The 15,614-nt window shown below is 39.6% G+C and overlaps 1 protein-coding gene across 10 annotated transcripts in view; it reads left to right on the plus strand.

Annotated features, from left to right (window-relative positions):
* The window catches only part of LOC108255706 (probable E3 ubiquitin-protein ligase HECTD4), a 167,750-nt gene that overhangs the window by 133,110 nt on the left and 19,026 nt on the right, over positions 1-15,614 (plus strand). For all 10 annotated transcript variants that reach the window (XM_017451855.3, XM_017451846.3, XM_017451850.3 and 7 more), the window contains 6 exons: positions 2,673-2,852; positions 3,160-4,535; positions 4,616-4,823; positions 4,980-5,203; positions 5,328-5,473; positions 15,431-15,534. In XM_017451855.3, the coding sequence (XP_017307344.2) occupies positions 2,673-2,852; positions 3,160-4,535; positions 4,616-4,823; positions 4,980-5,203; positions 5,328-5,473; positions 15,431-15,534 (2,238 nt within the window). The remainder of the gene's footprint in view (positions 1-2,672; positions 2,853-3,159; positions 4,536-4,615; positions 4,824-4,979; positions 5,204-5,327; positions 5,474-15,430; positions 15,535-15,614) is intronic.

Raw genomic sequence — 15,614 nt, forward strand, 5'->3', positions numbered from 1 at the left:
TGCATGTGTATGTCCCATTAAGATGTCCGCGGATTATTCAGAAACACGGCACTTCACAGTTGAGTTGTTACATGCATCAGGTAGATGGCTGGAGATGGTGCAGACAAAATCGGGATACCAAAAGAGGACAGAAAAACATTTAAAAGAGGAGAGCGCTAGACAGGGAAGACAGCTAGTCACCTAGTTTTTCAAAAAATGATGTTCCGTTTTGTGCTGTGATTCTAGCCCATATATAGCTGTTATAATTAACATCAAATAGAAACTCTGTTATCCGCCCCGATGTTTATCCTTGGAAGTTGGAACACAGTATTTCCAAGAATGTATGTTTTCCCACACAATCGAGCAATAGTAGTGGGCCCAGAAACCCTAGCAGCACCCCTGATCAGACCACCCAATTTTTAGGTGAGCAAAAGTATAGGAACAGATAATTCAGATAATTGTTGGTTTCTTCTTTTGTGATGGTTTTCTAGGCTTTTACCACAAACTCTTTCAGTTGTTATTCGAGGGATTTCTCCCTTCAGTCTCATCTTCAGGAGGTGAAATGCTGCTCAATTGATTTAAGGTCTGGTGATTGACTTGGCCTGTCTAAAACTTTCCACTTTTCCCCCTAATAAAGTCCTTTGTTGGGTTGACAGTGTTTTTTGGATCATGCTGAATGATGAAGTTCCTCCTAATTAATTTGGATGCATTTCTCTGTAAATTGGCAGACAGAATGTTCCTGTAAATTTCTGAATTCATTCTACTGCTACCATCATGAGTTACATCATCAATAAAGATTAGTGAGCCTGTTCCAAAAGCAGCCCTGCAAGCCCAATCATGATGCCACCTCCACCATGTTTCACAGATGAGCTTGTATGTTTTGGATCATGAGCAGATCCTTCTGGATTTCTGATCCAATCTGGCTTTCCGATTCTTACTGCTGATGAGTGATTTGCATATTGTTGTATGGCCTCTTTAGTTCTGCTCTCAAAGTCTTCTTTGAACACTGGATTGTGCTATCTTCACCCCTCCTTGTGGAGGTTGATTGTGTTGGTTTTTTCTTCATTGCTCTCACAATGATTGTCATCAGCTGGTGTTGTTTTCTTTGGCTGACCCATTTGGTGTCTGCTGCTCAGTACACCTCGGTATTTGGTGTCTGTTTATTTTTCAGGACATTGCAAATTGTTGTACTGGCGATGTACAATGTTTGTGCAAAGCCTCTGATTGAGTTTCCCTCTTTTCTTAGCTTCAAATGGCTTGCTTTTCTTCCATAGACAGCTCTCTAGTCTTCAGGTTGGTTTATCCTTTTTAACAACAAATGCAGTCTTCACAGGTGAAACCCAGGGCTCAAACCAAGACTAGAATTTTAGAGCTATTTATTGTTTAACCAATTACTCTATCAGCACACCTGGGTAACATGAAACACCTGTCAGTCAGGTGTTCCAATATTTTTGCTCACCTATAAATGGATGGTCTGATATAAAATGTTCTTATGGCATTTAACACAACTTTGTATACAGTTCTGTGAAAAAGTATCCTGATTTCTTCTGTTGTGTATATCTCATACTAAATTGTTTCAGAAATTTAAAGAAAATATAAGATAAAACAAAGGCAACCTGAGTAAACACAAAATACAGATTTTAAATGGTAATGTTATTTATTGAAGCAAAATTGTTGTCCTGGGCCTGTGTGAAAATGTATTTGCCCCTATAGTTACTAATTCCCCAAATCTATAAACTGCATTCATAATGGGGTTCAGCTGGACTAGACACAACCAGGCCTGATTACTGCAAACCCTGTTCGATAAATTAAACACTTAAATTGAACTTTTTCAACAGCATGAAACTGGTTAAAAGGTCTTACCCAGTAACACTCTATGCCAAAGATGAAAGAAATTCCAGAAATGATGAAGAAGGTGATTTGAAATACATCAGTCTGGGAAGGGTTACAAAGCTATTTCTAAGTCTCTGGGACTCCAGAGAATCACAGTGAGAGACATCATCTCCGAATGGAAAAACTTTGCACAGTAGTGAACCTTCCCCGATGTGGCCGACCTTCCAAAATTCCTCAAAGAGCACAGCAACTATTCATCCAGCAAGTGACAAAAGACCCAAGGACAACATCAAAGGACCTACAGGCCTCTCTTGCATCAATAAAGGTCACTGATCATGACTCCACTATCAGAAAGACACTGGGCAAAAATGGCATCCATGGAAGAGTGGCGAGGTGAAAACCACTGCTAACCCAGAAGAACATTGTTTTGTCTGAATTGTCTGAACCTTGATGATCCTCAAACCTTTTGACAGATTGAGGGAAGCATGAATTGTCCTGTCTTCAACTCAAGCGCAACTGGATTGTGCAGCAACACAATGATCCAAAGCATAGAAGTAGGCCTTAGTCCTAGAAGTAAGCGAAAGACTGCTCTCCAGTTATCGGAAGTGTTTGGGTGCAGTTATTGCTGCTAAAGGTGGCACAACCAGATTTTAAGTTTAAACAGCTAATTAGTTTTTCACATGGGTGATAGGTGTTGGATAACTTTTTTTGCTTTAAAAAAAAAAAAAAAAAAACTGTATCGTGTGTTTACTCAGGTTGCCTTTATGTTGTATTTCATTTAAAGATCTGAAGTTATTTACTTTTTATTTAAATAAATGATACTATTAACTATTGTCATGATTTATTTATTTTTTAATCAGGAGTGTCCCCACCTCCTGGGGTTGTGCTAGTACTGCATTCTCTGCCTGTGGAGTTTCCCTTGGCCATAGCCTTTGCTGAACAGCTGCTGACATGGACGGTGCGTGAGAATAGTGAGTATCCAGAGGAAGAGCTGGACACCATGCCACCTTCTGTGCTTCTCCAGGTTGTGGAGCTACTTGGTAAGGATGCCTTCTTTGGTTGGTTGGTCTCATCAGTCTAGCTCTTTCTTTCCTTATTCCACTATTTGTTCGTACAGATGTCTGGAAAAAAAATCAGTTTATGTTTATTTGTTTAGTGTTTTGAACAATAGACATTGTTACAAATCAGTTTTTCAGTAATCCAGTTGTAGATCCTGTTCTCAAAAAAAAAATACATTAATATACTTTTAAGTAAATATATATTTTTTAAATATATGACATGAAAAAAATCATTATGACTTTCATGACCTTAAGGTAATCTTATTTATTCATTTTCTTCCTTCATCAGGTGGGCTTCTGTGGACTATTGATCTTACACCTTGTATCAAGGAGTTCATCTTCCACCTGCTTGCTGAGCTTTTCCGCAAGATCCATCACTTGGAACAGCACAAGGGTCCCTCGGGCCTGTCAAGCTCCATTGCTCTACTCCTCAATCCATGCTTGGCAGTGCTCATGGCTCTCCAGACAGAACTCCGAAAGCTTTATGACCATGAGACGCAGTGCTGGGGGCTGGCTGGTGGAAGCACCTCGGGAAGCTCCTTAGCACTATCGTCTGAACAAAGCCGCTTCTCCACATACTTCCATGCCCTCATGGAGGTGTGCCTGGCTGTGGCAGAGGTTACCTTGCAGCTTAACGTGGCTGGTGGAGGGTTGGCTGTAAGCAATATTTCCTCATCCAGCACACCCAACCTTAGTGATTCTTCATCCTCTTCATCATCATCGCCAGGCCAAACCCCACAAAGCCCAAGTCTGTTGTCAAAGCGCAAGAAGGTCAAGCTGAAGCGAGACCGGGCAACAGCAGCCATAACTGCTGCAGCCACAGCTTCAGGAAAACGGGGCTCTGTGAGCGGCACAAAGCTATCAGAATGTGATAGTGCTTTATTGAATGTGGCTGGAGGAAAACCAGAAGACATGTTATGGTTCCACCGTGGGCTAACATTACTCATGATTATACGGCACCTAACATACAAGGACCCTCAAGGGTTGAGTGTGACGGGGGATGCAGTAGCTGACGCCTGCCAGGCCCTGGTCAGTCCAACTGCTCATAGTCGGTTGCTGGTGCTCTCCGGTATTCCAACTCACTTGGAAGAAGCTGTGGTGCGTAATGCAATCCGAAGGGCTTGCAATGCACATGGGGGTCTTTTCAGAGATGAAATCTTTATTCCGCTTCAGGCGGAAGACCTAAAGCAGACCAAATTAGCTGTGGTCGGATCTCAGAGCACAGGACCCCAAGATGATAGGGCAGAAAAGCTTCACCCAGGCAGTATGGAAAGTCCAGATGGTTCCAGTAGTGTAACCCCAGCTCTGAGCATGACTGCTTCAGCTTCAACTAGCCAGACCTCCATCTGCAGCTCCTCTCAGGGGGTCTCCAGAACTGCCAGTGAACTTTCTGTGGACCAGGAATTGTTAGCTGCCACTGTGACACAACCTGTAGCCCCTACCCAGCAACAGGCACCTCTAGACCCCTGTATTATCTCCAGTCAGGAAAGCCTTGATATTTCTCTTTGTAGTACAGGAAGCCTTGGTAGTCTCAGTAGCTTTGGGGAGCACCTTGATAGTGGAGAGACAGCTTCAGTTTCAGATGGTGGATCCTTGTACGCAGTCACCTCACAAGACACTAATGCCAGTTTGGCATGTCCTATTAAAGGCTATGCTGTTATAGAGGTAAGTGGAAAGAATGTTTTACTTGAAATGCCACCATCTTGGTCATTGTCAAATGGAAGATGACTTTCTCTCCGTTACAGGTACGGGCCAGGGCCAAGGTGGAGAAGATTCGTGCAAGTCTCTTCAACAGCAGTGATCTCATTGGTCTGTCCAGCCTTGAAGGAGAGGAGGAGTTAATGGAGATAACCACTGAAGAGATCTTGACTGCCTCCAGTGTTAATCAGAGCCTGTTTGATACACAAGGCAGTTCTGCACTTGAGGACTACTTTCTTGATAAAACCATCAGAGGTTGGAATTCGTACATATTGCTTAAGAGTGTGATCTAAGAATAATATCTAAATTTAATAAGCGACCTTTATCCTTAAAACATTTTCCAAGTGGCTTAATTACAACTGTTCAGTTTCATTATTTTAGGCTTCTAATCTACATTTCATACTTGCATAGGAGAAAAATTGGTCCCTGGGGCACGAGATGTGCTAACTGACATCTTTAAGAGCTGTGTACACTCTGAGCAGATGCTAAGCCTTACACCAACCAAGCCCTTGAAAGTGTCCGACATTCATCTCAGTAAAGAACAAATCAGCTCGCAGACACCTGGTAACCTCCTCCATGTATTCTTCAACCACATACGACCTCCTAAGAAAGTGTTTGAAGATCAGCTCACACAGGTTAGCACTTATGTGTTTTTACACATATTTAAAAAATCATACCCAAGAAGCTACTGTTTCCAACTAATCCTTAGTCATAAATGTGTATTGTTGAAAAACTTGCAAACTATTTTTCTGTCTATAGATTCTTCGCAAATATGGCACAGTCAAGGCCAACAAGTGCAGGTACAGCAAATCAGGCAAGGAGCAGCTACAGAGTAAAGTGGTCAGCACAAAGAGATCCATCATCAAGCCCCCTATCAAAGAGAAGTCTGTTCTCAACAGTGTACGGTACGTCATACACACAACACTGAGAAATTACGTGTTCAATGTGTTCAAAATATTCAATGTTATTACAAAATAAGAAATGGACTGAAAACCAAATCTACATTGCTGAGCAATTACTTAGCTTATATTTGGTGCAAAGCATAAAACTGCCTGAGACATTGCTTTTGCCAGCACCTCTTTTGTATTACTCTCATTTACCTCTGACCGCAAAGGCTTACATCATTCTCCTGCATGAATAATTACGCGAGATAAAACATCCGATCCACCACCTTAAGAATACAGTGTTTCCAACAGATTTAAAATTTGGCTTGGGGAAGGTGAGGGAATTTGAGAAATTATGAATGTGACAAATATATATGACCAATATATAAAAATAACTAAGACTTTGTTTTTCCTTCATAATCTCACAAGTAAAACAAAAATACTAATGACAAAGGAATATTAACATTAGGCTGAAATATTGAGGAAATTACTTTTGTATTTCAGGTATAACCAACATAGCTATCACTATTTGCTGCCAGAAATGTGCTTCAAATTAAATGCAGTAGCCAGTTGATTTAAAGAATAGAAAGTATTGAGCATCAAAAGGAAAAAGTAGATAATTTAAGACACGAAGCAGCAAAAGGATTTGCAAAGCAGTATAATACAGTCCCCTCTGAAAGTATTGGAATGACAAAGCTAAATCTTTTGTATTTACTATACACTGAAGATTTTTGGGTTTGACATCAAATGATAAATGAGACCATAGATCAGAATTTCAGCTTTCATTTCCTGATGTATACATATAGATGTGTTTAAAAAAAAAAAAAATAAAATAAAAACTTAGAACATGTCATCGTTTGACACCCACCAAAATATTGGAATGGTACGGACAGGTTTTTCTTGTTGCATAGGTGTGCCCTGTTAAATTGTTTGAACCATTTTTATCTCTGAATGTCTACTCTTCGCTTGAGCTCTATGTTTCACCTGTGAAGACTGTATAAAAACCAACATGAAGACCGCACAGCTGTCTACGGGTGAAAAGCAAGCCACATTGAAACTGATAATGGAGACAAAAATGTTTTTATATAAATAAAATAATAAAAATAATAATAAAAAGTATTAGTAAACCAATTCTTTTGGAGGGTACTGTATTAATAATATCATCTAATATGCTACAATTAAATCTACATAATCAATTCTTCATATACTACAAAACTGACATATTCAACTCAGTTAAATCTTATGTATCTGGTGTTTTAATATTAATCATTGCCACAGAGCAGCTTTACATAAATCTGGATGTAGATTTATACCAGAGACTACAATGACAAAGAAAAGGTTCTGAGAAGACATGAGGAAGAAACCTTGAGCAGTACCAGATACAAACTGGAACCCATCCTCTTCTGGATGACACCAAATAATGCGATTATAAATCATTTTAATTTGCAGCTGTATAAAGTTAAACAGTACTGCTTTAAATATGTTCAATATATGTAACTATAGAACCAGTTCTTAAGTACGAGTCAGCGGTATTCAAATGAGATTATCCCCTACATCTAGAACAATCTACAGGGCAACGGTTTCCAAACTAGGGGTGGCAAGTCCATGTGGTGTCACTTGATTTACAAATAGGGTTGTGAGAGAATTTCATCTACTGTTTTAATTTATTATTTTATTTTACAGATTCTTACTAGAAATATCAAAACCATCTACCTCCTGTAAACAAACTACTGTAGCATAGTGTGTCAAATCGCATATTTGTGTACTATTCTAGACTACTGGGATTGTTGGGATTGTATAAAACTAACTCGTTTTCCTGTTAAAGTTAGTGTTTGAATTTTAAAAACCTCTCATGACTTGAGAACCTGTTCTGTTTATTTTAAGGGTTTTACAGTTTGACTTAATAATAATAATAAAGCGCCTTTAAAAGCAGCTTCTCAAAGTGCTGTACACAAAATAAGCAGTACACAGAAAAAATTATAAAATTTAATAATTATAATAAAAGTAGAAGTCAACAGTCAAATGCAAGTTTAAAAAAGTGTGTCATGAGTTGAGCTTTAAAAATGCCAAAGGTCTGAGCTTCCCTGAGTTCAGGAGGAAGAGCGTTCCAAAGTGAAGGAGCAGAGACAGAAAAAGCCCTGTCACCCGTAGATTTTAAGCGTGTTTGTGGAATAGTTAACAGATTACACTGTGAGGAGTGCAGTCTGCGATTTGGGGTGTAAAGAATTAATAAACTAGATAAGTACTAAGGAGCCAAGCCATGTAATGCCTTGTATGTCAACATCATGATCTTAAAATCGACATGGAACCTGACCGGGAGCCAGTGCATGGACTCCAGAACAGGAGTAATATGATTATATTTCCTGGTCCCCGTCAGGATCCTGGCAGCAGAGTTTTGTACATATTGCAGTTTATTGATTGTGGATTTAGACACTCTGGCTAAAACAGCGTTACAGTAATCTAGCTGAGTGACAACAAATGAGTTAATGAGCTTTTCAGCTACAGAGAAGTTTAACATTGGGCACAGTCTTGCTATATTTCTGAGGTGAAAAAAGAATGCTTTAACAGTGCTCTGAACAAAAGAATCAAATGTGTAAGGCTGGTATCAAAAATTACTCCAAGGTTCCTCATCTTACGTTGAGACTCTAGAATAGAGCCATCAACACAGACAGTGGACCAGCTTTGAGAATTTGCTGACGGGAACCTATAAGCATAACTTCAGTTTTCCCACTATTCAGGCACAGAAAATTATTAATTATCCATGTTTTTATCTCGGAAATACAATCAGAAAGAAAACAAACATCAAGGTTTCCACCAGATTGTGAGTGAATGTAGATTTGAGTATCGTCAGCATAAAAGTGATAATTGAGGCAGAGTGATTGCAGCAGATGCCCAATTGGAGATAGATAAATATTGAAAAGTAAAGGGCCTAAAACTGATCCCTGAGGAACATTAGTGAGCACAGAGCTAGTGTCAGACCTGTAACCACCCATAGAAATAAACTGAGAACGGTCAGTAAAACAGGATTTAAACCAGTTTAAAACTGTCCGCAACACACCAAAAACACTTTCAAGGCAGGTAATGAAACGACCATGATCCACAGTATTGAAGGCGGCTCCAAGATCAAGAAGAATAAGAATGGAAGTAGCTCCACAATCCGAGGCCATCAGTAAGTCATTGGTAACTTTGACCAACATTGTTTCAGTATTGTGAAATTTATGAAAACCTGACTGAAGGGGTTCAAAGAGGTTATTAATTGTAAGATGATAACACAATTGAGAGGCAACAACACGCTCAAGTATTTTTGCCAAAAACCGAAGATTTGAGATGGGATGAAAATTGTTAAATTCATCCACAGCAACCTTTTCTTTCTTTGGTACAGGTGTAACAGCAGCAGTCTTTAGTACTGCTGGAACGACCCCAGTCTCCAATGATTCATTTATAATACCGAGTATAGTAGGGCACCAAACATCGAAGCATGATTTAAATAGGTTCATGGGAATTGGATCAAGCAGTCAAGTGATTGATTTCATGCTGGATACCTCCCTTCTGAGAGCCTCAGAATCAAGCAGGGAGAAATGAGTGAAAGAAACACCAGTGAACCCAGATGGACGAAGGAGTTGAAGTGTCAGAGTCAGGTGTAACAGAAAATTCTTTGCGAACATTATCAAACTCAGAATTTAAAAACTGAAGAAAAGAATTACATAGCTGCTGAGAAACTGAAAAGGTGGTAACAGCATTAACTTGAAGCAATCTGTTTATGGTTTGGAACAAGTGTCTGGGATTTCTTTGATTGTTTACAATAGCCTGAGAGTAATAAGATGATCTTTCAGACTCAATGAATGCTCTCTAATTACCCATGCTTGATAGTAGACATTCAAGCCAGACATTCAAGTATGTCTGGCTATGAATGTAGACATTCAAGCCACCATTTACACTCCATTTTCTGACAAGCAGCCTTTCTAGAGCACAGATCGTCATTATAGATTGTTCATCAGGTTTCAACTTGAAAACCTGATGAACAGATGTTTTGGCAATGATGTGCCATCTAGTGAATGTCACATTTAATCTTCCAGATGTATATAAGAAATGCAGACAAGTATGTGAACCATGCTGCTGTTTGTGCTGCTTCTGCATGTGCACATGTGTTTCAAGTGTAAACCAGGCTCCTCTGCTTTGTCAGACCATATCACACCTACTTTATTTTACCAACACTCAAACACACTAGTCATAAATCATAAATCTGGAATTTAAATGGGGACAAAATTTGTTTTTTCAGCCCTGAATATTGTTTGTTTTTAAATCCATTACTCAAGGGTTTTTCACAACTTGCCTTGAGCCGTTGATAGCTTCCTTTTTCTGGCCCATCAAGGTATTTCATTATTTTCTGCCCCTAGCCAGTTCAGGTATTTCAGGTGTTCCAGCTCAAGCACACCTGGTGCAACTAATGAAACCCTTGATTAGTTGGAATCAGGTCTGCTTGAGACAACACTTGTTTTGCATTTTTGTGATGTTGTGAGGGTTTCTATTCAGGGGGTTGAATAATTTTGAAACTGGAGAAATCATTATAAGGTGCATTTTCAGTTGAATTTGGGGAACCCACTTGAAGCAGCCGTTGTGTTGAACTATTTCAATTGCTTTTGTTTTATTTTGTTCATTGCAAACTGCTGAAAGTCTGTACATTTTGACAATCGTGATTTGCAATGGCGATTGAATAATTTTGATTGCAACTGTAAGTAAACTTGCCATGATCAAACAAGTGAAAATAATCACACGTTGCATGCCAGTTCCACCCACCTCCTCTCCATCTGCAACTGACAACTGACCACGCATGCTTAAGGTTTGCTATGAGTCCTGCCCATATCAATGATTTCAGGACAGCTCTCAGATGTTGTAAATATGCAGCTCGATCGAGGGAGGCCTGTAGTGTTTCAAGGATCTGAAGAGGGAGTTCCCGCCCAAAAGGGAACACTGGTCCTAGAAAAGACCACCTTCACCACTGCACTTTCCCCCCATCCTAGTAGGCACAGGAGGTTCTATCTATGTGGAGGGAGAGGGAGCCGAGGAGAGACATCATAGAGGGAAGGGTGGAAAAGCAGAGTGAACACTGGATTTGGAAGGCGAGTTCTGGGGTCCTGGCACCTCTGTCACAGCGAGCTGGAATCAGAGGGGAATGAGAGAGAGGAGGTGGAGAGAGTAAGAGAGAGAAAAATTAGCACTGCCTTCTTCATTGTCTGGTACTTCAGCTGCACATGTGGAGGCAGCTGCTATACGGCAAACTGGACTTCCCCCGACAGCAAGGGGAGGAGCCGTAGGGCCCACTCTTCCTCCGGCCATCCTCATGAAGCTGCTGCATGATCAAAGAGAGTCACGATGGCCTCTGGATTGTCCATGAAAGACATATTTGGGGGCATCACGGCCAAGCCGGCTGGAGCAGGCGTGGATGGAGGCTGCAGCTGGAGGCAGCAGCATCTGTAGCACCTGTCTGTTCTTGACCTGCTCCTGAGCAATCGCCTCAAGTCGCTGCTGTTGTTCAGGGTGCAGGTCAAGGAGGGTCTGATGTTCTATCTTGTGGAGGCTTACGAGGGACTTCAGGCTCGCTTCAAAATGGCTGTCTTTTCTCCCATAGATGGATCTCTGCTCTTCATGTTGGGCTACCCTTTTTAGCAACAAATACAGTCTTTACATTCAGCTCAGACCAAAATTAGATATTCAGAGCTATTAACTGTTTAAACAGTCAAACTAACAGGGCACACCAGGGGCAACAAAAAGCATCTGTCTAAGTATTTATCACTTGAAAAATGGGTGCGTTCAAACAAAAGGTGCCATGTTCTAAGTTGTTTAACATGTCAGGAAATGAAAGCTGAAATTCTAATTTGTCGTCTCATTCTCGTCTTTTCCCTAGTGTCTTCTGTAAAGGTTCTGTAAATACCTTCTAATGAATACATGGGTTGGTTACAAATTTACAAACTTTTTAATGGATTCCATTTCATATTATGCATGATCAGTTCAGCCTAGGCTGTTTCTACATATGCTTTATTTCCTTGTGGGATGTTTCACTTTGCCTGAACACACCAAGGTCAGAGGTGATAGTACTCCCAGACACTGGTGCCAGTAGGCACCCTTCCTTTTTATCTCTTCTTTACTTTCTTTATTTACCTATTTTACCTCCATTATTTTAATCTCATTTAACCCTTCCCATCTTTCTTCTTTTCCTACATATACCACTCCTTTTCAGTCTGTGGATTTGAGCCGGTGGAACCTTTCTGTATTTACAGTGGTGCTTGAAAGAATTTTCTCTATATCTTCATAAATATGACCTAAAACATAATCAGGTTTTCACACAAGTCCTAAAAGTAGACAAAGAGATCCCAATTAAACAAATGAGAGAAACAATATTTGTAATATGACCTCAAACTTGGTCATTTTTTTATTGAGGAAAATGATCCAATATTCCATATGTGAGTGGCAAAAGTATTTGAACCTTTAGGATTAGCAGTTAATTTGAAGGTGAAATTAGAGACAGGTGTTTTCAATCAATGGGATGACAATCAGGTGTGAGTAAGCACCCTGTTTTATTTAAAGAACAGGGATCTATCAAAGTTTGTTCTTCACAACACATGTTTGTGGAAGTGTATCATGGCACGAACAAAGGAGATTTCTGAGGACCTCAGAAAAGGAGTTGTGATGCAAAAGTTTACAAAACCATCTCTAAAGAGTTTGGACTCCACCAATCCACAGTCAGACTTAAACAGAATTTTTTTTAACAGCATGAAGTTGGTTAAAAGGTCTTATCCTGTAACACACTATGCCAAATGGAAAAACTCGGCACAGTAGTGAAACTTTCCAGAAGTGGCCGACCTTCCAAAATTCCTCCAAAAGTATAGCACCGTCTCATCCAACAAGTCACAAAAGAGCTAAGGATAACATCAAAAGACCTACAGTCCTCTCTTGCAACAGTAAAGGTCACTGTTCATGACTCCACTATCAGAAAGACACTGGGCAAAAATGGAATCCATGGAAGAGTGGTGAGGTGAAAAGCACTGCTAACCCAGGAGAACATTAAGGCTTGTCTGAATTTTGCCAAAACACACCTTCATGATCCTCTAAACATTTGGGAGAATGTTCTGTGGACTGATTAGTCAAAAGTGGAACTGTTTGGAAGACAAGGGTCCCGTTACTTCTTGCATAAACCAAAGACAGAATTCCACAAAAAGAATATTGTACCTACGGTCAAGCATGTGATCACCAAATGTGATAGTGTGAGGCTGCTTCAGGGCCTGGGCAACTGGCAAAAATTAAGAGAAACATGAATTCTGCTCTCTACCAGAAAATCCTAAAGGAGAATGTCTGGTCTTCATTCTGTAAGTTGAAACTCAAGCGCAAATGGATTATGCAGACTCCTATGCATGATCCAATGCATAGGAGTAAGTCCTACTCTGAATGGCTCACAAAAAAGCTCAATTAAAGTTTTGGAGTGGCTTAGTTAAAGTCCTGACTTGAACCAACTGAGATGCAATTTTACTGAAGAAGGTCATGGCCGATAGATAGATAGATAGATAACCAATTAAAAGATAGATAAATAAACTTATAAATAAACAAAACAAGCACAAATAATCAAAAATAACTTCATACTTACAACCCCAATTCCAAAAAAGTTGGGACAGAATGGAAAATACTAATAAAAACAAAGAGGAGTAATTTGTAAATGTGCTTTGACTTGTATTTAAACAAAAAACATATAAAGACAAGGTGTTTGATGTTTTACCTAATCAACTGCAAAGTTGGGACAGGGGCAATTTAGGATTAATAGCGATGTGAGAAGTTGAAATAAGAAGGTGATGTGAAACAGGTGAGGCAATCGTCTAATCATAGTATATAAGGAGCCTCCAAAAAAGGCCTGGTCCTTCAAGAGCAAGGATGGGTCGAGGCTCGGCAATCTGCCAACAGATGCGTCAGCGAATAATCCAACACTTTGAGGACAACATTCCCCAAAGATAAATTGGTAGGATTTTGGGCATTTCACCTTCTACAGTGCACAGTATAATTACAGGATTTAAGGAATCCAGTCAGATCTCTGTGCATAGAGGGCGAGGCCGAAAACCACTTCTGAGTGATCTCTGATCCCTCAGACGTCACTGTCATAAAAGCCATCATGAGTCTGTAATGGAGATCCTGACATGGGCTCGGGAATACTGTGGTAAACCTTTGTCAGTCAACACCATTCGCCGCTGCATCCACATATGCAAGTTAAGGGTTTACCAATCAAAGCAGAAGCCATACATCAACACTGTCCTGAAGCTCCGTTGACTTCTCTGGACTCAGTCTCATCTGAGATGGACAGTAGCACAGTGGAATCATGTTTTTGGTTTGACGAGTCAACATTTCAAATAGTTTTTGGAGTAACCTGCACATCTGTAAGGGCATCATTAATGCAGAAAGATATGTACACATTTTGGAACAACATATACTTCCATCCAGAGCAGGACAACGCCAAACCACATTCTGCCCGGATTACAAGTACATGGTTGCGTATGCAGAGAGTGCAGGTGCTAGCATGGCCTTGCCTGCAGTCCTGACCTGTCTCCCAATGAGAATGTGTGACACATTATGAAGCACAAAATAAGGCAACAAAGATTTCATACAGTTGCACAGCTGAAGAAATGCATAATGGATCAATGGGGGGAAAATTCAACTGGTGTCTTCAGTTCACAAACACTTAATACTGTAAGTGTTATTAAAAGAAAAAGTGATGGTACACAGTGATAAACAGTCGACCATCCCAATTTTTTTGGAGTGTGTTGCAGTCAACAGATTTGAAACGAGTGTATATTTAAAAAAAAAAATTAAATTCACAAAATAAAACATCAAATAATGTGTTTTTCAATATAGTACAGGGTGAATTAAATTTTCAAATGACTCTCTTTGTTTTTTGGCATTTTCCATTCTGTCCCAGTTTTTTCAGAATTGACATTGTATAATTTATTTACAATATTTACCAAGTACAATGGTAAAATAACACACTATACTAGTAGTGTAAAACTGTTATGGGTTTGGTTACAGACTGACAGCTGCAGCTCTGAGCACACTGTTCATCTGACTGGTGCTGATATGTTTACATTTGAGATGTCAGTCATGTTCATGACCTTTTTAGATATTGGCAGTTGGTTGCAAGGTTCTGCCCATTTGAGAGTGCTTGCAGTCATCATCTGGAGAAGCTGTTCATTTAGGTGGGACAAAAAAAAAGTGTACGCTATCCAATAAACTTGAATTTTTTTCTCTCTGCAAAACCTGCTGTGCCACACTACTGATCATCAGCATGATCACATCTAGTGCTGTACCTCTTTTCCATTCTCTTTGCAGTGAAATACAAAGCTTCCAATTTTTATTTTTATTTTTTTAAACTTTCTGTCAATATTCATTCTTAGGTAATCTCAAAGTATGATGGCTTGGATGACAACTATGCGACCATCTATACCTGATATTCTAATGTCTAATGCAAACACATGGATGCAGAAATGGGCATTAGGCTGCTTGTCCCTTCCAGTAGTAGCTTGTTTTTATTCTTGTAGCATAGTCCGTAGGAGTAAAAGTGTTTTATCAGTGTTGTAAGCAATGTCCTCACACAGAACATGTTAGGAGATGAAAAGATAGGTTGAACTTACTGTAGGTTTTATAACTATAGCCTTTGTTCTATTCTGTCATAACAGTTAATAGTTATTAACAGTGGTAGCTTAGTTGTGAAGGCTTTGGATTACTGTGTGGAAGTTTGAGAGTTCAAATCCCAGTACCTCTAGGCTACTACTGTTGGGCCCTTAACATTCAGCTGCTCACTTGTATCCTATCTCAATTGTAAGCTGTTTTGGATAACTGTCAGCCAAATGAAATGTAAATTAACCATTAACAGTAAAAGTATACCCAGAATGCATATCTCATCTTTCTGTCCAAATTATAATTTATATATATATTCTTTTCCAGGACTGCATTAAGTGAGAAGAAACCAGTCCTAAAGCCCAAGTCTCCAGATAAAACTAAGCCTGACGAGAAAGACCCTGAGAAGTTGCCTACCAAGAAGCTAGAAGGTTTGTATTGGCATCTTTGTTTTTCCTTTTGAATGTCAATGTACAGTATGTACAAGTTTACATGATTCAGGGCTTATATC

Source organism: Ictalurus punctatus, chromosome 22, assembly GCF_001660625.3.
Source record: "Ictalurus punctatus breed USDA103 chromosome 22, Coco_2.0, whole genome shotgun sequence".
NCBI classification, from domain to species: domain Eukaryota; kingdom Metazoa; phylum Chordata; class Actinopteri; order Siluriformes; family Ictaluridae; genus Ictalurus; species Ictalurus punctatus.